Here is a 23,887-nt window from a genome sequence, read left to right as displayed (position 1 = left end):
CCTGAGTTCCCTGCCTCCTGTGAGGTCAACCTTCCATTCTCACCTGTCGAATGTCCTACCTCAGACGTGCCTCCTTAAGGAGACAACAGGATATTATAACTTGACTGCAGGTGTGATTCAAATCCTCAAGCCAGGAGAAAGGCAAGACCTCACAGAGGCTCTTCGGGTCCTGGGTGCGGGCAGGAAATGCACAGCTCAGACCACCTCACCCCGAATCTCTGCATTCCTTGGGCCAAGTAAAAAGGCCCATTAAAGAAAAGATGAGATGCAGAGTTGTACAGGGTGGTGATAAAGACAGCGAAGCCTACTTCAAGCCCTGCTACAAGCATGCTATGTGGCTCTTGTCAAATCCTCATGACAATCTCTGGAGAAAGCCAGGGGAGGTAACTGCCCCGTGAGTGATGGGACAGGACTCAAACACAGTCTATCAGCGTCCAGCACCTGAGCTGTGATGGTGTGGACACCGGGAAGCACCAAGCCAGTGGATATTTCTCAGTTTTGCCTGCCTGACATCTATTCTGCATTTCCTAGGAGTAACCCAACTTACTTAGTGAACCATCCCTCCCACCTTGTCCCTTCCAGCTCCAGGGGTGGATGTGTAACCCAGCCAGCTCAGTCAGAACACTGTACTCATCCATAGTGATGAGCTCCTGTCCAACCACGCCAGGGGCAGCCTGTTCCTTAATTGTGTTCCTAACAACTAGGAAAGAGATGCCATTTCACTTCTCTTATCATAAATGATACTTTGGTCCAAAAGTAACAGATAGCCCTGACTAGAACCATGTGGAGATAGAGCTATCACAAAACATGAAGTTCTGAGGTGGGGCAGACACACAGCAACCTTCAGGTGCAGGCTCTGCTTCTGGGCAGCTCTCCTGCCTCCCAGCCTCTGCAAACCTCCAGGCTGGGAGTGAGGTGGCCGTTGAGCCCCCGAGTCCAGGCGTCATATCCTTCCTCCCTTCAACGTCCAGTGAAGGAGAAAAGCTGTCTTTTCCTGTTGAGTTCCAAAAAGCAGAAAAGCTTTTCCCCAAAACCCTAGGAGACGCCCCTTCACATATCATTGGCCAGAGGTAACAAGCCGCTGCCAGGGGAGGAGTGTTCCACTGCCAGAACGGATCCTTCGATAGCGTGATGTTCAGGAGTCAACCACAAGCAGCACCGTATCTTGGATTTGAAGGAGAAAATGGGAAGCCAGAGTTGTGAGGATTATGCCAGAGAAGGTGCCACCTGAGCGTGTAGCCCACGCACAACAGGGCAGAGCCAGTTCTGGAGCCAGCCAGCACTCCTGATGACATCCAGACATCTCCAGCCCTGAGCCTATCCGTTTCCTATCCTGCTTAAGGCAATTGAAGTTGGGTTTCTGTCCTTTGAAACCAGAGTACTGCCTGATACACAGAGAGCAGTGGGAGATTTTATGAGGCTTTAAGACAAGAAACTGAGGCTGGAGAGGTGATAATGAAGAGCTATGCTCTGTTTTCCATGCCATGCACTTTTTAGTTTATCCTGGAGACAATGAGGACCCAAAGACAGATGAGCAGGACAGCAATGAGGCTTTTCTGTCAGCAGGGCTGGGCTGGACTCAAGAGGAAGACCTGGGAGGCAAGGGGAGGAGCAGCATGCCATAGGAGCGGCCCTGCAGGGCCTGAGAGGTTGAACTCGAGCAGTGGCCACAGGGCTGCAGAGGAAGGGCCTGATCTGCAAGGTCCCTCCTTAGGGTGACAACCAAGGGTGGGCTGGTCTGCTCAAAGGGCCTAGCATGGCTTCCTCTGGCTTTCCCAAAACCTTCCTGGTTTCCTTCTCTGCCTTCTCTCCTTCCCAGGGAGCTCCGACCCTGTGCATCTGGTGTACAGACACATGTGGGCACAGAGAGCAGAATCCCGTAAGCTTCCAATGCCAAAAGCCAGACAACCATGAAACACCAAATGCACAGAAACTGCCTTTTTTTTGGTATCTTCTGGAACAGAAAATACTTCAGGATAAAGGTCACTTAACATTTTCCAGATAAAAACACATGGCAGCAGAGGGAGCTCAGCCTTGAGAGCCGATGTTCACAGGTGTTGGAAAACCAGCTCTGCAGCCTCGGGCACCTGATTCACAGTGACTGCTCCCAGAATGAGGCAGCACAGGGACACAGGGAGCATCTCCACTGCTGCTTACTGATGGAGCATCAGGACACAGCCTAGAAGACAGGGGCACAGCCCCAGAAGGGAGTGGCGGGCTGCCCAGCTCTGGGTTTCTGCAACTGGGCCCAGGGTGGCAGTGACTCTAAACACAGCCCTCTCAGGTCACTCATTACCTAGTTCCAATCAAAATCATACTGAAAAACAACTTGTTTATTTGTTTTATTGGCTTTTTCCTACTATTTCTTTCACCAAATATTTTCTGGGGCCTACCTGGGCCGAGCCCAGGATGGATGCCGAGAATATAAAGATGGAGAAGACTCAGCCTCTGCCCGCAGGGAGACCAGGGTCCACAGGAGATGCAGGCACAAAGACAAATACAGCAGCAGGCAGCACAGAGGATGGGGCGCACCTCTACCCAAAGGATGTGAGCCCTGAGCTGTGCTGGAAAGTGAGCATACTGCAGGTAGGGGACAGCCCGGAAGGGCTCCAGGGAGAGAAGCAATGCAGCATTCCTCTGGGAAGGGGAGTGCCAGGGTTGCTGGAGGTGGGGGAAGGGTAGATTTGGAAGAGTCAAGACTGCAGGCTTGTTTGAGCAAGAAAATGGATTCTTTCCAGATGTCATAATCTTATCTCACCCTTGTGATTAGCTTCAAAGACCAGAGGCAAAGTTTGTAAAAGTAAAAACACCTACCAGTATTTAAGATTTTCTTTTCCCTTTCTGGGGGTTTTCAATGAAGAAGAAAATAAATCTGAATATAGACTTGATTTGGGAGGAATATGCTATCAAATTCTGAACTCTTCCCTAAAAGCTTTATCAACTAAATAGGTATCCAAATATATCTAATAATGTTTGCCATCATTATCAGAACATTGATTGGATTCACAGTGGACCAGAGTGGGGTCCGCAAAGCATATTTGCATTTCAGTAACTCACTCAGTAGCCCTGAACAGGACCTTACACCCAGGAAGGTGCCCTGCCACTTACTACTTGTGGAACCCACAACAAAACTTCTACATGAGAATAATATCAAATGGCAACAATAAACATGACAAGAGTATCAGCTAATGCTTGTGTGTCTCCTAGATGCCAGGAAACTTACATACATTATCCCTAGTCCACACCACACCACCCTGACCCATCTTCCAGAGGTCCTGGACAGAGCCAAGCACACAGGGGTCATCCCAAGTTTGAGCTGAACCAGTGAAACATGAAGAGGTTGAGTGACTTGCCTGTGGCCACAGAGCGAAACATGAAGAGGCTGAGTGACTTGCCTGTGGCCACAGAGCTGGTACATGCCTGCCTTGAGTCCCTCTGCACTCCCAGCCCCTGCTCTCTTTCTCCACGCTCTGTGGCTTCAACAGTTTCTGATGTTACAGCCCCGATAGCCAATCACCACCAGAAACATCAGTAGCCTGAACCCCCAATATCAAATCTTATTAGAGGAATTTCTCAGGCTGAAGATCAAGAGAGCCAAAATGCCTGAGCAGAAAGCTGGTGACTCTTAGGATGAGTGGCCTTTAAACTGTTCTAGGGACTAAATGGAATTTTTTTCTCCTTCACTCCCTGTTCCCCAACATTTTCTTGCTCAGCTAATTGGCCCCAGCTGGGAACAGACCTGGTCAACAGAAATGGGGGCCAGGGTATGGCAGGCTCCGCAGGCCAACCCAGGCCGGGAGGGGAATGTGACTGTTTATTTGGAATGGCTGTGCCCTGCCTCCAAGGGAGTTCAAGCGGTCAGATGTGTCCAAGTCTATTAGTGAAATCTGACAGGGATGTCACTGTGTTTGGAAAGAGGGCCATGGCCCCCCATGTCCTGGTGCCCAATAGGCACTGGCCACCAATCATGGTTGGTAGAGGGCAGGGGTGAGAAAAGGTCAGGAGTTCTGAACCTCAGGCTCTGCTGTAATGGGCTCTCATACATGTCGCAGCCCAGGCAATGCCTCAGCAAAGCACAGCAGCATGGCCACAGAACTGCCATGGGGCCTGCAGGCCCTGCTCTGGAGTAGAGGCACCACTACCAGCCCAGGCATCTCCTCTGGGGCTCCCGTGGCAGTAGGGCACACGGCCAGGGCTGGGTCTTCAGAGCTGGATGCATGACTTCAAGTCCTAGCTCTGCTGTCCAGTTAAGTTCCCTGGGTCTAGGTTCTCTCACTTGTGGGATGGGCATGCCAGGAAATAAAGGAATGGGCAGTGCTGGCCATCAGTATGCAACGGTTCTGACATGTCACCCCCAGAAGCCCAAGATGGTGAGCAGGGGCAGCGTTTCCCTGCGAGGAAGCCAAAGCTCAGAGCTAAGGGACCTGACAGGATCAGAAAGGACTAAAGCCTTTTTCTGATTTCAGTCCTTTCCATGCAAAATTCATAAGTTTCCTAGGGCTGCCATAACAAATTACCACAAATTTGATATCTTAAAACAACAAAATATTTCTTCTCTCACAGTTCTGGAGCCAGAAGTCCAAATCAACGTGCCAGCAGGACTGGTTCCCATGGAGGCACTGAGGCAGACTCATCTCTATGCCTCTCTCCTGGCTTCTGGGGGCTTCTGGCAACCATGGGCACCCCTTGGCTTGGAACAACACAGCTCCAATCTCTGCCTTGGTTTTTATATGGACTTCTCTTTGTGACTCTCCATGTCTTCTCCTTGTCTGTCTCTTATAAGGACGCTGGTCATTGGACTTAGGGCCCACCCTAATCCAGGGTGATTTCTTCTTAAGATCCTTACCTTAATTACATCTGCAAGACCCTTATTCCAAAATGGTCGTATTCTGAGGTTCTGGGTAGACATATTTTAGGGGACCACAATTTAACCCACTAGTCTACCCTCTGGTACCCAAAATTTACATCCATCCCACATGCAAAATACATTCACCTCTTCAAACATCCCCCAAACTCTCAGTCCATTAAATTATTAACTCTAAGTCCAAAATCTCATCTAAATTATCATCAGCTCAAAAAGTTCCTAATCTCATCATGTAAGTCATCTAATCAGGTAGAGGTGAGACCCTAGATATGGTCTATCCTGGGGCAAAATGCCTCTCCATCTGTGGACCTAGAAAACAATTTACCTACTTCTAACATTCCAAAAGGGAGATGATGGAAAAAATACAAGGGTCATTGGTCCCAAGCAAGTTTAAAACACAGCAGGGCAAATTCCATGAGGTTTCAATATCTGAGACTGACCTCTGTGGCTACTCCCCTAGCCTCTGCTTCTGTGTCCACAGCCCTGCTCTCAGAGTCATTCTTCCTTTTTTAGTTTTTGAAGGATAACATGTGTTTGTAGCTGAGTTGTTCTATCAGTCTGTTTCATGCCTGTAGAATCCCAGAAGTCTGACAGCTTTTTATTCATTTGTCAAGTCTCTCTCCCTTTCGGTTCAGTGTTTTTGCTGGTATAACATTCTCAAAATCCTTGAGGGTCTCTTATATACATCAAAGGGTCCATGCCATTAGCCAAGATGGCTCTCCACATATCCTTGCTATAGAAGTCCGTCTCTATTTCTGGCTGCTGCTAAGTTGCTTGGATCTGTGAGTCACACACCTCCTCTCTTCAACAGAAGGTTGTCCAGGCTCACCTTTGGCCTTCTCTCCAACGTATGCTTTCTCAGCAGTGAATTTCCTAATCTAAACATCCTTTGCAATCTAGAGGGACTGAGAACCTCCCAAATCATCAAGCGCTGGTTCCTGTTTGCTAACAGTTCCTTCCTCAATTCATTCCTTTTCCCTCGTGTTTTACTATAAGCATCAGTGGAGAAACAAGGCAGTATCTTTCACACTTTGCTTAGAAATCTCCTTAACAAATGTCTCAGTACATTCTTACAAGTTTTGCTTTTCCTAACTAGTAAATTAGATCATCAGGCAGTAGATACCAAAAGTGTTAAAAAGTAGGCTGGGGAAAAACAGGTGCACAAAAGTAAAAGGAGAATTAAATTTGTTATCTGTCAAGCACCTGCCATGTGCCCAAGTACTAGAGATCAGTAACTGGCATCCTGATAGGCAAGTTCCACCTTTATAAGGACAAAGAGGGTGGCCAAAAAGCCCAGAACAGAACCCCACTCGAACATCCCTGCCTCCTTACCACTGCTGAGTTCTCTGCCTCAGCCCTTCTCCATGCCCTCGGCCCTAACATTGCAGCCACTGACTCTTATCAAAAACTGTTTTCTCCCTCTAGAACCTCAAGTACCCCCAATTCAGTCTATCCCGCCCCCCAGAGAGCCCTCTTTTGACACCTCTTTCATACTCCCAGCTCCTCTCCCAAGCTACAAGCATGTCTTCTCCCAGAGTGGAAGGGATGCCAGGTCAGGGTGGCCCCCAGAGGTCTGACTTAGGAAGCAAAGAGACTGGAAAGAAATTTAGTACTGATTCATTTTCTGTTCTAGCAAAGAATCTGCAAACAGTCACCAAAGTAATCGTAATTTTGTTAATATAAACTGAGTCTACTTTTACACTTTTGTGCTTTATTTTTTAAGATTTGCACTTTTAGTCCCTGGCTTAAAGTAGATTTCATTCAAGTGGTCTTTTTCTGGGACCGATGGTCTTCAGAGGAGGATATGACAGCAGGTAGAGGAGGGTACTGTGAGTCACAGTGTCCAGGGGACATCCTAACACCCAGGGCTGGCCAAGTTCCAGGGCTCCTTGGATATGGTGGGGTCCTGCCATCCAACTCCTCCCACTAGATCCAAGGAGCTCTGGAAGCTGGCCAGAGCCGAGTCCTTTCTTTTGTTTGGTCCTTTTTGGTCAGGAGACTCTTCCCTAATACCCCTGGCCCCTGTAGGAGGAAGTAATAGCCACACTGCTGTAAAATGAGCTGGGGGGTTGAAACCTCAGGTTGCCTTCACTTGGGAGAACCCTGTTCATGCCTACCGTCCATGAAATGCCCCTTCCCTATATCCGACCATGCTGCTCTAGACCAGGGATGGCACACACAAGGCATGGGTGCCAGCAGGGCCCCTCTCCACTTCCCTCACTCAGGTCAGGTGCTGCTATTATGGCCTTCTCACTCGGAGGGCAACGTGGTTCATTTTATGTGTCAACTTAGCTGGGCCACGGTGCTCCAACATTATTCTGGGTGTTTCTGTGAAGGTGTTTTCAGATGAGATTAATATTTAAATTGGTAGATGTTGAGTAAAGCAGATGACCCCTATAATGTAGGTGGGCTTCATCTAATCAGTTGAAGGCCTTAAGAGCAAAAGGATTAACCTCCTCAGAGAAGAGGGGATTCTGCCAGCAAATGACCTTCGAGCTGCAGCTCTTCCCTAGGCCTCAATCCTGCCAGCCTACCCTGTAGATTTTGGACTTGCCAGGATTTATAATAGTATAAGCAAATTCCTTAAAAAAAAAATTATCTATCTATTATCTATTTATCTATCTGCATTTATCTATTTATCTATCTAGGTGCATTAGTTGGTGTTCTCCAGCAAAACAAAACTAATAGGAGATACAGATATCTAAATATTTACATCTATGTATCTCTATCTATGTATCTATAGATACCTAGATATCTGTATCTCTCATTGGCTCTGTTTCTCTGGAGAACCCTAACCAACACACCTAGTGAGCCAGACAACCTTAAAATGCCTCAACATAGCCTCCAGGTAGCCATTCCCAATTAACATGCAAATTGAAATCATGCAAATCCAAGCCTCTCTAGCAGCTAGCTGAGTCCACAGGGCTGAGAGCCTCCACTTCCCTGTACTCTAGGCTCCTTCAAGGATTAGAGAACTGCCCTGGACCCCAGCATTCCCGGTAAGATCTCACACGAATTCTAATAGCCTGTGTTTCCCACCTTTATTCTTGTTGAAGGGGAGGGCAGTCAATGAGGCTGTAAGTTTCTCTTGTCGCATAAAGTAAAACTATTAAAAATGCCTTCTGAATAAGGGGAATATCAAGGCACTAGACATCTTTTAAATCAGAGCCAGGCCATCGTAGTAGAAAGGAGGGGTGATGGGGAGGCACCAGCCATTCATCCTTCTCACAGGTCTTCAGAAGGATAATGCGGCATCTGCCGATGGCCACCAGGAGTGCAAAACCAACCTGGGTTTCTTCCAGATTCTATGACTGAGCACCACAAGATTTACATCGTGTTTAATTTGAAATTACTGTGGTTAAGAATAAGGTACCCAGAAATAACTCCACATATATTTGTCACCCTGACGTACAGCCAGTGTCCAGAAAGGAAAGTTTCCCCTCCAGCAGCCCCACTTGTTAACCATGTGATCTCAAGCCCACCTCACCTTCTGGAGCCTCAGTTTCTTTATCTACACAGAACACCTACTTGGGAACACCTCCTTGTGGCACAACATAGGCCTCCAATAAACAGGTGCTATGAGAATTAGGAAGAGCAGCAGTCCTAGAATCCGAGGTGAGAGACTTGGAGCCGGGCGGGGCCAGGCAGCCACAGGGTGAGAGCGCAGGAGGGGAGGTGGGGCAGAGCGGGCAGTGGGAGTCACAGGGCAGGCACAGCAGGCTCAGCAGCTGAACAGACAAAGGGACAGTCCCCCTCCCTTGCTGCCAGGGAGGAGGCCAGAAGGGAGGACAAGGTAAGACTGACCTTGAGGGCAGGGATCTCCACACTGTCACCGAGGCTGATGGAGCCTGAGAGGATGGTCCCTGTCATCACAGTGCCTTGGCCTTTGATGGAGAAACAGTGGTCCACAGACATGAGGAACGGTCCCGAGGGGTCTCTCGTTGGGATAGAAATCTGGGACGTCAGGAGCTAGAAAAGAGAAACTGGTGCCACAGTCTGTGGGGAGAGGAGCCAGATGGGGCAGGGGAGAGGAAGGCAGAGGATGTGGCTGACCAGCGGTTCATCAAGGCTGCCAAGGTGGACTCAGCTCAGAGGTCCATGCCTCAGCAAGGTGGCCAGAAGATCAAAACCACCAACTTTCTGACTGCATTCCAAGCTTCTGCCATGCTCTCAGCTCTTTCCACTCAGTCTGAAGGAAAGGGCACCTGCAGAACCCTCTTCTGTCTTCTCCCGTGGAACTGCTACAATGGTCTGTCCTGCCAGGCCCTCCACACTGCAGCAGAGTAGCCACTAAAGGACACCCTGTCCCATTGCTCCCTGGCCTCACGCATTTCCCCAGCCTCCTGATGCCTTCAGAATTTAAAACTCCTCATCATCTAGTCCCTAGGTACCTTTTAGGCCTCATCTTCCACCACTCCCCGACGTATGCCAGAAGCCAGCCACCGGCAGGCCTAGAGTTTTACCAGCTGGCTCAGCCTCACCTGTACTGCAGCAACACCTCCTCTGGACAGGCTTCTCTGTATGGCCACATTTCCCCTACCTCCATCACCACAGCTAACACTCTCCTGTGATCATCTCTTTATTGTCTCCCCCATAGGGCTGTGAGGGCCAGGTATCTCCAGTAGCTGGCATCGTGCCTGCGAGAATGACAAGTGAAAGAAGAAACAAGGGGATGTGGGGAGAGGGAGGAGGAAAGGGTTGTTCCCAGCGGCCTTCCTTCTCTGCAGACTCCACATGCCTCAGCCTCACCGGCCGATTTTCCTCATGCCACCTGTGTGCCAGGAGATGCTGTCAGGGCTCATCACCAATAAACAAATGAAAACAAAGACTAGGATTGCTTGTGTTTGCTACTTTTTCACTTTGTAAGGGAACAGGCTGTCAAAAAAGTATTCAGTGGTGAATGTTCCAAAGTCTTAGTCTTGAGATAACAATTCTTTTGGAAAAAGACTAGAGATTCAAACAAAACAGGCTTGGTCTGAGATTTATATAGAGGCTTCTTAAAGGAGTATACAAACATCTTTCATAGCAGCATTTTTGAGGATTTTGCTTTAACAAAAACAACTGTCCCAGGCTCCCAGACAAATGGTTTCAGAAGCCTGATGAAAAAGTAACAAAAGCCTCACCCAGAAAACATTTGTTTGGCTAAGCTGACAAGATCAGCATGTGTGAGTTACAGAAATGGTGGCAGTGCATGTACGTGGTCACACCTCATCTTGGCTCTGCAGAGCCAGATGCAGGTGGGCCGTGAAGCTGACCGCAACAATCAACCCAGGTCTGAATCCCAGCTCCACCGTGTAACTTGCTGTGAGATATGGGTCAAGTTATTTAACCTCTTTGAATCTCAGACTCTTCGTTGGTATATGGGGATAAATAATTTCAGCCTCCCTGAGTTTTTGTGAATGTCAATGATCCTGTACGTAAAGAACTTAGTACAGTGCCTGGCCTGTAAACATCAACATCACTGTAATAGGAAGCACTGACATGGCACTGTTCCAAGCACGTCATACACATTAACTCATTTAACCCTCACAACAACTCCATGAGGTATGTGCTATTATCTTCCAAGTGAAGGAACTGAGGCAAGAAAGAGTAGATCATTTGCCTGAGGTCAGAAAGAGTGGTGGTGGAGCTAGCACCTGAACCACAGTCCAGCCCCAGAGCCATGCACGTTGCTACTCCATCCCTCTGAACGGCCTGAGCACTCTGTGGAGGAACTCTGTGGCCCCATTCTCACTGCTACCTTCCTTAGTACCAGCACCACCAGCACCCACACACACCCTTCCTGATGGATGACTGGGTTCCCTCCCTGACTACCAGCACAAGTTAGGAAGAATAACCTGGGCCTCAGCCCCACAGCTTCCGAAGATAAGCCTCCCATCTTTGGTGGAGGTGCCCAGGATGGAAGCTGCACTGTCCCTGCTGCTGGGCTCACGTCCTTCACCCCTGCCTTGCTGGCACCCAGCCCAGGTGGTATACTGGAGGAGTTGATACAGTCTGAAGGACTGGAATGGATGTCATGGTCCCAGGGTTCCAGACAGGTGGGAGCTGCTTTGTCTGAGTGGAGGTATAACAAGAGAAAGGAAAAAGCGAGGCACAGCAAGGTGTGACGAGCTCTGCAGAGCCTCTGGCTGGAGCGTGAGTCATGGGCTTCAGGGAACCTTAGGAGCCCTAGTTTGGGTTTACCTTTTTGAGGGAAGTGGGGGAGTTGTACTAAGGTGTGAGCAGTTAGATTAATGGAACCAACTGAGTCCTCTTGCTAGGGCTGCCTCTCTTTCTCTCCCAGGGGAGAGAGGGACACAAAGCGGTCTGCCTGAGCAGCGCTGGGGCTAAAGGGCAACCTGGATTCAAGCTGACAGTACCTCAATGAGCTCTGGAATGCCCTGTGGAGCTTCAGTTTCGGGGGCCTCTGGTCCCCCTGGCTTGGCCGCCACGGGTATAATCGGTGCACCTCGGAACCTGAAATGGAAAATAAGTCCCATCACAGTTACAGAGATCAGCAACATGGACACAAAGCACATCCATGAAGCACCTGGCACAGTACCAAGTGCGATGAGCGTCCTCTTCTCTCCCCCCATCAACCGAGCCTATAAGACAGCACCACTGTACTCGCATGTGGCAGATGATGCAATGAAGGCCCCAAATTTCCCCCTTTGGGTGAAATGTCCCTGCAATGGACATCAGAATTTTAAAGGGCTCTCTTAGATATTAAGCTCCACTTTCAGAGCTCTGCCTAAGGAGGCAGCAGTGATCCTGGTTCCTAGGCTTCTGAATAAAAGACCTCCTTGAAGAGGACCAATAAATACATCTCAGCCTTCTGAAGAGATGCAAGAAATAATAGTGACCAAAAAGTCCCTGCAGATGTACCCGGAAGCACATCTCTACAATCTCAGTTTCTAAGGAGGAGCAATCCTGCCTAAACTCTACTGGGAAAGCCCCTGCATCTTTAAGAAGACATACTTAATCTGTGTGGACATTTATCTTTCCCATTTAAAAAAGGAACACTGTTACGGGGGGAAAAAAAAAAAAAAAAAAAGAGGGAAAGAGAAAATAAATAACCCATAATTCCATCATTGTGGTGTATTTTCTTCCAACCATGGTTTTCCCATGCTTTGCCAATGGATTATTTTTTTCAGATTTTGGTTATAGTATGCATACAATTTCATATCCTGCTAATTTATTTACCATTATATCACAAATAACTTTCTGTTGAATGAGAGCAACAATAATAACAACTTACATGGCTGAGCCAACCTTATAATGTGAGGTTTAAACGAAAGCATCTACAACACATGATGGAGTTGTCACCATCTTATAGATGAGAAAATGAGGCTTAGGGAGGCTAACTGATTTGCTTCAAGTTGTTGGCTATGAACCTTAGAGCCAAATTTGAACCCAGTCCATCTGAGTCTGAAGCCAGGGCTCTCAGTCTCTTTGTAACACTTCTCCCTGCCTGGGCCTGTTCTTTCATTGTTGACACCTGGACAATGGTATGACCCAGAATTTACATGCTTGTACATGCTTTCCTCCATTACTTATTTGTGATATTTCAAATTTTTCACTACTATAAATTACACTGTGATAAACATGTCAGTGGGCATGAATGACTTTTTTTTTTGCCTTGGTTTTGGGGTAAATTCATGGGGTACACATCTAAGAGTGAATACACACTAAAAGATCAGCAAAATGATAAAGCAAGGACATCTGAAAAGCCCTCTTCCATGGAAGCAAAGAACACTGGCAAAAAAGACCAGAATCAACTTGTTCAGAACTCTGGAATTAACCAAAGGCTTGAGCAATCTGTGGAGTGTTTACTCAAGAAGAGTCTCAGTAAAACCAAGTGAGTTTTTGATGTTTTAACTTGCCCTCTTCTTATGCTAACTCTGCAGCAGTCCTGAAAACCAATCAGTAGCCTGCCAGGCACTGAAAGGGGCAGAATGGGTTTGAGTTCCTTCAAAGCCCTTCTCCCAGAGAAAGATCATGATTTTCCAGTCTGGTGGTTCCCTGGAAGGCCCTACTCACAATGCTATATTTATTTGATCTGCCTTGGAGCTTGCTCAGTGCAAATAGCCTTTACCCTGTGGGAGTTTGTTGAAAATAATCAGAGGCAATTGTTTAACACCACAGCTGCCTGAGGGAAGCTGTGATGTTTAATAACCAAAAACTTCTCAAATTTCATGGAAAATATGAATCTACACTTTCAAGAATCTCAATAAACTCTAAGTAGGGTAAACTCAAAGGCACCCACACCTGGCACATTACAATCTAACTGTTGAAGGCCAAAGACAAAGAGAATCTTGAAGCTATCAAGAAAGAAGCAACTTAACTCATGTACAAGGAATCCATAATAAGATTAGCAGCTGGTTTCTCTGGAAAAACCATGGAGGCCAAAAGGTATCAGGATAATATATTCAAAGAAGCGAAAGTTAAAAAAAAACAAAAACAAAAAACTACCAACCAAGAATTTTATATGCAGTAAAAAAATGCTACAAAAATGAAGGGAAACATGGGATCACCATATGATTCAGCTATTCCACTCCTAGATACATATCCAAAAATAACAGAAAACAAATAAAGAAATACATATCCATATATGTCCAGAGTAGCACTATTCACAATAGCCAAAAAGTAGAAACATCTCAAATGTCTATCAACAGATGAATGGATACACAAACTATGGTGTGTATATATACACAAACTATGGTATATATATATATGCAACAGAATATTATTCAGACATTAAAAGACATGAAGCATCAATACATACTTCAGTGTGGTGAACCACAAAAACACTGTGCTAGGTGAAAGAAATCAGACAAAAAAGGTTGCATATTGTACAATTCCATTTATATGAAATACCAGAATAGGTTTAAGTCCATAAAACAGAATGTCGGTTAGTAGTTCCCAGGCTGGTGGGGCATAGAGAATGAGGAGCAAAGGGCTTAATGAATACGGTTTCCTGTTGGGGTAATGAAAATGTTCTGGAATTAGACACTGGTGATGATGTACAATTCTTTCCACACTGAAAGTATGAATTTCATGGTATGTGAATTCTATCTCAATTACAAAGAAAATAGATGGAAAAGTATGCTACTTTTTCCACTATGACAATGAACATCTAAGATGCCTATTTCACTGTATGCATAACAAAACAGTCTTTTAAAAATTATTTTTAATATATACTTCATTTTAATTTGTATTTCCTTAATAAGTAATCCATACAATGTTGAACTACTTTCAACTGTTTGTATACCCAATGTATTTTCAGGAGACATTTCTGTAGCACTTCTAGTTCTGGAGTTTGTTTCCTCCAGGAAGAGCCACCCTTACCTTCCCGATACTGAGGGCTGCTCTAAGTGCTTCTCTGTACATACTCTAGCATGCAACACAGTGGGAGTGACAGAAAGAGACAGGACCCTTTACTGAGCACCAACGGTACAAGCAATTGTGCTAGAAGCTTTCCAATCCCCATCTCCTCATCACAATCCTGTAAGGTGGGTATTATTCTTCTTCCCCCTATTTCGTAGAAGAGGGTCCTAAAAGTTTGGCCAGCTTTGGTAGCTTGTTCCAGGCCACAGGCTAATGAGTGGTGGGGCTGTGATTTAAAGCCAACTCTGAGTTTACTTTCCACCTGAGACTGTCATGAGAACAATCCTCCATCAGCCTAGGCTGGAGGCAGGGGCATGTGTCTCTTCTCAAATCCATATGAGAATTTGGAAAGTAGCTGATCTTCAAGATCAGGGAACATATATTTAATTCCTGTAGCCAGATTAACAAAACCCTTGTCCTTAATTACATACATTAAATATATGTAATTTTAGTTCTCAAACCAGTGAAAAAATGATGATAGCTATAATTATAGTATCCAATATTATGATAGTTTGCTATCACTTTCAAATTGCAGACATAAATTTATTGAATCCTTAACAACCCTCTGAGGTAGGAAGAACTGCTGTCATCATTCCCACATTCAGTCATACATTCATTCTCCAAATAATGGTGAAGCACCCACCATGCACACAGCACCTGGCTAGATGCTTTCACATGACTCCATTTAATCCTCACAGCAATGATGTCAGGTATAACATTATCATTTTAGAGATGAGGAAACTGAGGCACAGAGGGTCAAATGATTGCTAAAGGGTCACTGGTGAAGCAAATGGCAGAAGCAAGGAGGAATCCAGAGCTCAGCACTTTGGACCCAAAAGCCCTATTCCAGAGCACTGTCCTTCCCACGGTGCTGGGATCCCCAGAACGACCTCCAGCATCCCCTCCCCAGGGATACTGACCTGGAAGATGGCATCAATGGTCTTTCAAAACACGAGACCAGAAGACTGAGCCCAGTGCCAGCCTGGGCATAAAGAGGGGATGACAAAACGTCAAGGTCGCTCTGCTCCCTCCCTTCCTCCTCCTCTCTCAGGGCTGACCTGCACATAGACCAATTGTCCCACATCCTCTTCACAAGCTTTGTCAAATTTGTGTGCCACCTGAGCTATTCTTTACTCATTTATTTTCCTTAAAAGAATTAACGTTCTTACTTAAATATATTTATCTTAAAATGCAATTTCATGTCGCTATCTAAATGGAAAACCACCACATGCCACAAATAAAAGGTAGAGTAGAAGCCCTCCCACCACTGGCCCCTTTAAGGACATCCATGAGGCAATGCTCTGCACTCCCTCTGCAAAACCTGCTCCTGGCTCCTAGCACGCCAAACCCCCATGCTGGGGAGACAGCATGATGTGCACAGGTCACGCTCAAGAGGTGAGTACTTCCTGCACTTCTGTCTCCTGACCTTTATGCTGAACCTGGTTATGCTGTAAAGTTGGTAATGCCCATTATAAGTTTCACTGAAACAACATAATTTAATTTAGTATCATGAAACAACAGTGTGAAAATAGCTGTTTCTGTGAAAACTAAATTGAATGCTCTGGAAAGGTGTGATAAAGACAAATCTCCTTAAAATCTAGTGTTAAATTAGGTGTGGATAAGAAAACCAGAGAAGACTTGCAGGGAGGTTGTGTGAAAACAGAAAAATTCTGTACTCAGACTTTGTAAATCTTGCTTCACTGAAATTGTGGGCAGTGCACTGCATTCGGGAGTGATTTATAGATGAAAGGTGACTTGGAGCTCTAGTTAGTGGGCTCATCCTGGAAGAAAAGACGGGCTGGGCGTACATATCCCAGCAAGTGACAGGTGGAACAAAGCTGTGGAGTCCCTCTGGAGAGCATCTGAGCAAAGAGAAGGAAACTGCTGCTCAAACACTCACAACAGAATTAAAGTCAGTCACTGAGGCTTTCTCTGGGAAATCTTACTAGAGAGCACCTCCACAACACTGAGAAAACCGCACAAACCTAGAAGATGTGACCAAGAGAAACAATCACATGCAAAGAAAAGTATGCCACACTTGGATAGAAAAAGCCAGAATGATCACAGTTGCTGCCCACAGTGATGCGACTGGAGACTGCACGCTACAACTTTTCCTTATTGCCAAATCAGCAAACTCTAAAGCTTTCAAAAACATAAATTCTGGGCCAGGTATGGTGGCTCACACCTGTAATACCAGCACTTTGGGAGGCAGAGGCAGAAGGATCACTTGAGGCCAGGAGTTCTACATCAGCCTGGGCAACACAGAGAGAACCCATCTATAAAACAAGTGTTAAAAATTAGCCAGGTGTGGTAGCGCATGCCTATAGTCCCAGCTTCTTAAGAGGCTGAAGCAGAAGGATTGCTTGAGCCCAGGAGTTCAAAGTTATAGTGAGATCCAGACTGGGCAACACAGTGAGACTCTGTCTCAAAAATAAATAAATAAATTACATACATACATACATACATATATACATACATACATACATACATACTGACCAAGAAGAACATACAGAATATAGCTTACTTAACTGTACTCAGACCAAATGAATTAAAGATAACACATAGATTATAAGTGATCATGCATGGAAAATTGAAATTATAAATGACACAAAAAGCAAACATTCTTCAAAAGCACAGCCTGAAGAAGAGGAGTCAGGCCCAAATTCAGAACTCAAATCCACATGCAGCCAAGAAGCCCCAGACCAGCCTGGCCTGGCTGCCAGTGTCTTGGTGCTGATGAGGAAAGGGAGGCATGATGCTGAGAATGCTGTATTTCTTCTGTTATAGCTTTTATTGTTGATTTTATTAAATAAATATGCATGTACATGTTTTAAGTTAAAATACTATGTTTAAGGCATGAATGTGTCATTTTTTATGATTCTCTGCTCTAAGGGACTTTTTTGATTAACCAACCACAGCCCAATCTCAGGGGACAAGAAATCTTCTACTACTGTAGCTACAAAAATAAACACAAAGAAAACAAAATAGAGCTATTACATTCTAGCTAGATACTATTACCTGCTGAAGGCGCTGAGGCTGGTTAAAAAGTTAGGGAAATCTTTAAGACACAACAGTACCAATTTGAGACTTTTTTCTGACTTAATAAAAGAGATTTAAAGATAACTGAAGAAGGATTAACTTTCATTGCAATTTTGCCACATCCAAGCACAGTCCCAGATGGATCTTGTGTGACATGTGGTGCACATCCCTCACTCTGAGTAACACTGCCTTCATCTTCCTCAGACCCTCGGCCACCCCTCACATTCCCCCACTGTGGCCCCAAGCAGAAGCCAGGCAAAGGATCCAGCCCAAGAAGAAGCACCTGAAGGGAAGAGCCCAAGCTTGCTGCCAGATCTGTGGGGGCCTCCCAGGAACCCATGCTGACACCCCAGCCGCAGCTCCGCTCCCCAGCCCCTCCACGCTCTTCCCTGAACTCACATCTAGAGCCTCCTACAGCCCCAGATTTCTCTCCTCTTGGGACAAAAGCCCCCTTGCTTGACACCCCCACCCTGCCACTTTCAATCAATATCCAATTTCTCCTTCTTCTCATATTTCAAAACAAATCCCACTTCTGTTTACCCACCAGAGCTTATGGCTGATTTTCTTACAAGGTCACTTCTGTCTCCTTCTCTTTTAAGTGCAGGACATTTACTAAGCACTTTCTCTGCGCCATTCTTCTTCATCACTCATGCGCCCACTGCAGGCTCTTCTTCATCACTCATGCGCCCACTGCAGGCTCTTTTTCATCACTCATGCGCCCACTGCAGGCCTCCCCAAAGAGTGGCCCGAGAGCCCAGCTCTTCCCCTGCATGCTGACCATGGGGACCACAGCCCCTCTGTGGACCATTCCCAAACCAGCATCTCCAGCCAAGCCCCCTTCCCAGCACTCTAGCTCTACCCTGCCATCTGCCATCAGACTGCCTCCCGGACTCTAATTCCTGGCCTCTGATATAGGATAGTATTGCCCTGGCCTCTGAATTAGTCCTCTCTGACTGCATGGTCACCAATGTCTCTCATCAGTCACTGCATCTAATCGGTTCTCCTCTTAGGATCTTGCTCCAATCCATCCTGATTTTCATTCTTAATGGGTTCCACTCTGGGTCAGGCTCTTCTCACCCCAGGCCTCCCAACTGCTCTCCAAAGTGTGTGCACAGACCACAGCTGTGAGAACCTTCCAGCAGCACCACTCTGAGGTGCTGGTCTTCTCCCCTCCCCACTCTCAGGACTCTGTGACTGTCCTGGGATGAAGCCTGGGCCTAGGGTGGTGCACAAGGCCCTCTGGGGTCTGCTCCAGTCTCTCCACACTGACTCATCACAGCAAAACCCCTGGGTATCTGGATTTTTAAAACTCAAGCTCACACTGTTGCCCTCACCTCCTTCCCTTCCTCTCTTAGGCAAACCTCACCCAGGCAATGGCAGCCTGACCTGAGGCAGGATTCCAGCAAGAAACCTAGGACTAATTTCCATTCCACAGCCGGTTTATGCGATTTCACCTCACTCAGCCCCCATTTCCCTGTCCAACAGGAGATGGCATGACCTAGATCACAGGGTTGTCTCCCAGACTGAATCGGTTAACATGTATAAAAGTGCCGTCTGGAACTCACGAGGAACCCTGGGAACTACTGCAACCACCAGCCGTCTGTACCCGTACACCAGTCACAGATGACGGCACCTCTTCCCAGTGACCAGTTCTGGCCTATGCTCCATATTTTGAACCTCACCCCTGCTTAGTCATCACATGCCCTTCTAGAGTTAGTCCTCATTCCTGACTCCCCAGCCAGAAGCAAACTTGCCTTCCTCAGAATCCCCTTGCTACTCTGAGGAGCCACTTCAGCTCTGGCATTTAACTCTGACACAAAGCAAATTCCCTAGCCTACCTCCACCATCGTCCAGGTACTCAGGATCTCCTGTCCAATTGCATGGGAGGCTCCGCAGTTGGGAGGCGCTTAATTCAACTGGCCTTTGAAACCTCACCCCACTGCCCTGGCCTGGTTGGGAGCAAACCCTTGAAGAAAATCAGATTTTTTTTCTTTTTTAAAGACAAGAGAAGTAACTTTGAGGAGGCTGGAGTTCCCTAAAGAGCAACTTAAACAATCTCAGGGGCCACTCATTGCTCCAAAGGTCAGTGTGACAAGATGACTTCAGTTCAGTAAGGAGATTCCAAACAGGGCCAGAGACCCACCGTCAATCAGTTCTAGAGTAGCTCAGACATGATGCGCTGCCCCCACAGAAGTAGCGGGGCTTAGGTCTTTGCCTTGAGAAAAGCAATACCCAGGAGAAAAAAGAGCTTGCAGAAGGAACGAGGGAGGGAAAAATAATTCACAAAGGAAGGAACAGTGAGGAAAGGGAAGGAAAGAGGAAAAGGAGAAAATAACACTGAGGAACAGAGACAGAGAAGAAGAAAAGAAACACAGAAGAGAAAACAGGAAAGGCAGGAAAAGAACTCAGACTTCTCTGAGACCTGCTCTGTACCAGGCACCAGGCTTGGTGGTGTCCATACCATCTCAATAGTCCATGGGCAGGGGCTCAGGTACTATATTCAGAGAAGCTATGACTTGCCCAGGGAGTTAAGTGGCTGGTCTGCAGGAGCCCAGAGTCCAGGCCTCTCCCATAGGAGAAAGAGACAGGTAGGACAAAAATCTATTCTTAGCACTAAACAGAGCTGATGGAGCCAAGACCCAGCCATGTATACTGGCTCTGCTTCCACGCCCTGAGCCAGAGGCTCAGAGGGACAGAGTCGTAGGAACGTGCATGGGGAATTCCAGAGATTACCCATAAAGCTTTTGGAAATTAAATTATCTTTATCCAAACCTTTTTGGGCAATGTATAGCAATAGAATATAACAGTGTGTTGGGCCAGGTATCTGGCCCTTTCCCAAATTCAAGAGAAGCTGGCCTTCCTGACACCCTGAACATGCTACACACTAGGGCACCCTGGCTTCTGGCTGTACAAGGGAGACCCAGCCCCATGAAGCCCTGGGGAGTAGAGTTTAGCAGCCACTGGATTGGTGTCTGGGAGTACAAGGGGCTCCAGCCAGAGACAGCAGCTGCACAGTTCTCTAGTGCGGGCAGGAGCTGACCCAGAGCTCATTTACGGACTTCTGTCTCTGTCATCCCACTGTCTCCTCCAGACTTCCCTGGCAGCTACAGTATGTTGCGGTGCTTGCTGGGCCTAGATGTGCTGACTGTGCATGCAGGCTGACGTTCATTAGCACACAAAAAAAGTTTCAGATAAATATATATGTGTATGTATGTGTGTGTATATATATGTGTATATATATGAATTTATAATCCATATAAAGATATATAAACAAATAGAATATAAACAAATATTAGCTTTGGGATAGATTTCAAAGCAGCCAACATTTATCAAGTCTCACTTGATAGTCAAGTAGTCAAGCCAGACACAAAATCTACCTCTGAGGAAACTGTAAGGATCCGACTGATTCCATGAACTATGTATGGGAAACCCCTAGGACAGTGCCAAGTACACAGCAGTTGCTCCACATGTTACAGCTATTATTCTTACACATCCAGGTGTGCCAGGCTCCATGTCAAATGCTCCCTCATATTAAACGCTATAAGACTGAACTTTTCAGCGCCCCGTTTACAAAGGAAGAAATAGCAGCTCAGAGAGATGGAGTGAGTTGCCCAAGCACACACAGTTAGTCAGCCACAAAGCTAGTATGGAAAACACATCTAGTCAAAGTCCACACAGTAGCAGAGAAATTCCTTGAGATTGGCATTCAACCCATTCACAGGGAGGGAGGCAGGATCAATGGAGTCCCTGGTGGGCTCCAGACAGAGGGCTCTGGCTAAAACACAGAAAAGGAAATAGAAAGTATTTAAAAAGCAGGAAGAAACACAAAGGGAGTCTGGGGGAATGATGTATCAAGGATGCTGTCAGATGATAACATTTAGTGGAAAAATAAACAGAAAAGTCTAGAACACAGAACAGTGTCAATGTTGTGATAACAACTACCTCAAATTATGTACACGCAGGAAAGACTGACAGGGATCCTGGGGGAAAAACACTTTAATTTGATGCATTGAGAAGATTGTGGGTACATTTTTATCTTCTATTTTGATTTCTGTTAACATTGATAAATGCTTATGCAAGAGTAATTTTAAAAACTTTCAGAGATAAAGAAGCACAAAGAAAAACAAAGAGTTTCACTACATAAAAATTAGAAACTTCTGTATGTCAAAAAAAGCAACTAAAATGGAAAGACAACAAATGCCAAAGACTTATGATAGGAGAAGGGTTAACAGCAATATCTTTACTAATATTAAACACTCTCAAAAATTAAAAAAAAAAAAACATTAAAATTGCAAGAGGCAAACAGACAAAATTTTTACATGGGCATAATTCACACATAGAAAAGCACAACTGTTCAAAACACTTAAGGAAATAAAGAACCACATATTAAAACAAGAATAAAATACCATTTCTACTAAGTTATCATTTCTACTAAAACACCATTTTCTACTAAGTTTCAAGTATACTTCAAAATTATAAACCAAAGTAATCTGCTGACACCTGTGTAAAATGGTAGAACACTTCCAGAAAATAATACGTCAATGCACAGCAAAAAGTTTAGAAATGTTCAGACCCTTTGATCTAGTAATCTCACACCTGCAAATCTATCATGAGGAAAAAAGTGAAAATACAGTTTAATGATGTACAAAGATGTTCACCTCAAGGCTTTACTTTTAAGAACAGAAACTTAAGCCAGTCTAGTAGGTCAACAGAGTGGTGGTTACATGAGCAAATGCTATATAAAATGTTAAGTAATAAAAGCAGAAATAAAAATGTACATGCCTCATGACTACAATTATATGTTAAGAAAAGGTGGGGGGAGGATTCAGCAAAGTTGCAGGGTACAAGTTCAAAAATCAGGTGTGTTTCTATCCACCAGCCATGAACTATCCAAAATAAATTAAGAAAATAATTCCTTTACAAGGGCCTCAAAAAGAATCCAGTACTTAGGAATAAATCTAAGAGACAAAAGCCTTGTATGCTAAAAACTACAAAACATTGCTAAAAAAAAAAAAATTAAAGATGACCTAAACAAAAACATATCCTATGTTCAAGGATTAGAAGATTTAATGCTGTTAAGATGTCAATACTACCCAAAGAGATCTACAGATGCAATGCAATACCTATCAAAATTCCAACAACCTTTACACAGAAATGTTGAAAAGCAGATTCTCAAATTAATGTGGAACTGCAAGGAGCCCCAAATAGCCAAAACAATCTTGAAAAAGAACAAAGATAGAAGAGTCATACTTTCTGACTTTGAAACTTACTACAAAGCTATAGTCATCAAAGCAGTGTGGCACTAGCCTAAGGACAGCCATATAGACCAATGGAATAGAAGAGAAAGCCTAGAAATAAACCCACACATATATGGTCAGTTGATTTTTTACAAAGTTAAAAAGGGAAAAGACAATCTTTTCAACAAATAGTGCTTGGAAAACTGGATATCCACATGCAAAAATAATGAAGTTGAACCCTTAACTTACATTGTATACAAAAATTAACTCAAAATGGGTCAAAGACCTAAACTTAAGAGCTAAAGCTACAAAATTCTTAGAAAAAATCACTGGAGAAAAATCTTTATGACACAGGATTTGGCAACAGTTTCATGGATATGACTCCAAAAGCACAGGCAATTTAAAAAAATAGATAAATTAGACTTCATCCAAATTAGGAAGTTCTGTGTATCAAAGGACACTATCAACGAAGTAAAAAGACAATCTACAAAATAAGAGAAAATATTTGCAAATCATATCTCTGACAAGGGATTAATGTCCAGAATACATAAATAACTACTACAATTCAACAACAACAACAACAACAACAGAAAACAACCCAACCTAAAAATGTGCAAAGGACTTGAATAGACATTTCTCAAAAAAAGATACACAAATGGTCATTAAACCATGAAAAGATGCTCAATATCATTAGTCACTAGGGAAATGCAAATGAAAACTATGATGATATACCACTTCATACCTCCTAGGATATACTGAGAGGAACTGAAAGCAGAAAATTGAATAAATATCTATACATCCATGTTCATAGCAGCATTATTCACAATAGCCAGGAAGCAACCCAAGTGTCTACCAACAGAAGAATGGATAAATAAAATGTGGTATATAGACATAATAAAACACTACGCAGCCACAAAAAGGAGTGAAATTCTGACACATGTTACAGTATGGATGGACCTTAAAAACATTATGCTAAGTGAAATAATCCAGACACAAAAGGCCAAATAGTATATTATTCCACTGATAAAAGGTACCTAGAACAGGCAAATTCATAGAGATGAGAAGCAGAATAGAGGTTCCTGGGGTGGTGGGAAAGGGAGAAATGGGAGTTATTGCTTAATGGATATAGAGTTTATGTTGGGGGTCATGAAAAAGTTTGGGGTATATATAGTGGGGATAGGTACACAGCACTGTGAATGTGTTTGATAGCTCTGAATTATACACTTACATGTGGTTAAAATGATAAACATTATGTTATATGTATTTTAGCACAATAAAAAAATGTGGAAGAAAAAGTGGGGGCAATACTACACATAGTAAAAAAAAAAAAAAAAAAAAAAAAAAAAAAAAAAACTCAAAAATGCCAGCAACTGCCATTTAA

At 44.9% G+C, this 23,887-nt stretch overlaps 1 protein-coding gene across 1 annotated transcript in view; it reads right to left on the bottom strand.

The window, feature by feature from the left end:
* The window catches only part of EEFSEC (eukaryotic elongation factor, selenocysteine-tRNA-specific), a 173,534-nt gene that overhangs the window by 141,033 nt on the left and 8,614 nt on the right, over nt 1–23,887 (bottom strand). The window contains exons 5-6 of the mRNA XM_011971312.1: nt 11,224–11,320; nt 8,669–8,833 (exon numbers count right to left, since the gene is read on the bottom strand). Of these exons, the coding sequence (XP_011826702.1) occupies nt 8,669–8,833; nt 11,224–11,320 (262 nt within the window). The remainder of the gene's footprint in view (nt 1–8,668; nt 8,834–11,223; nt 11,321–23,887) is intronic.

This window comes from Mandrillus leucophaeus, unplaced genomic scaffold (assembly GCF_000951045.1).
Source record: "Mandrillus leucophaeus isolate KB7577 unplaced genomic scaffold, Mleu.le_1.0 Scaffold121, whole genome shotgun sequence".
NCBI classification, from domain to species: domain Eukaryota; kingdom Metazoa; phylum Chordata; class Mammalia; order Primates; family Cercopithecidae; genus Mandrillus; species Mandrillus leucophaeus.
The sequence above is the reverse complement of the archived record's forward strand: the minus strand, read 5'-3'. Positions and strand labels throughout refer to the sequence as shown.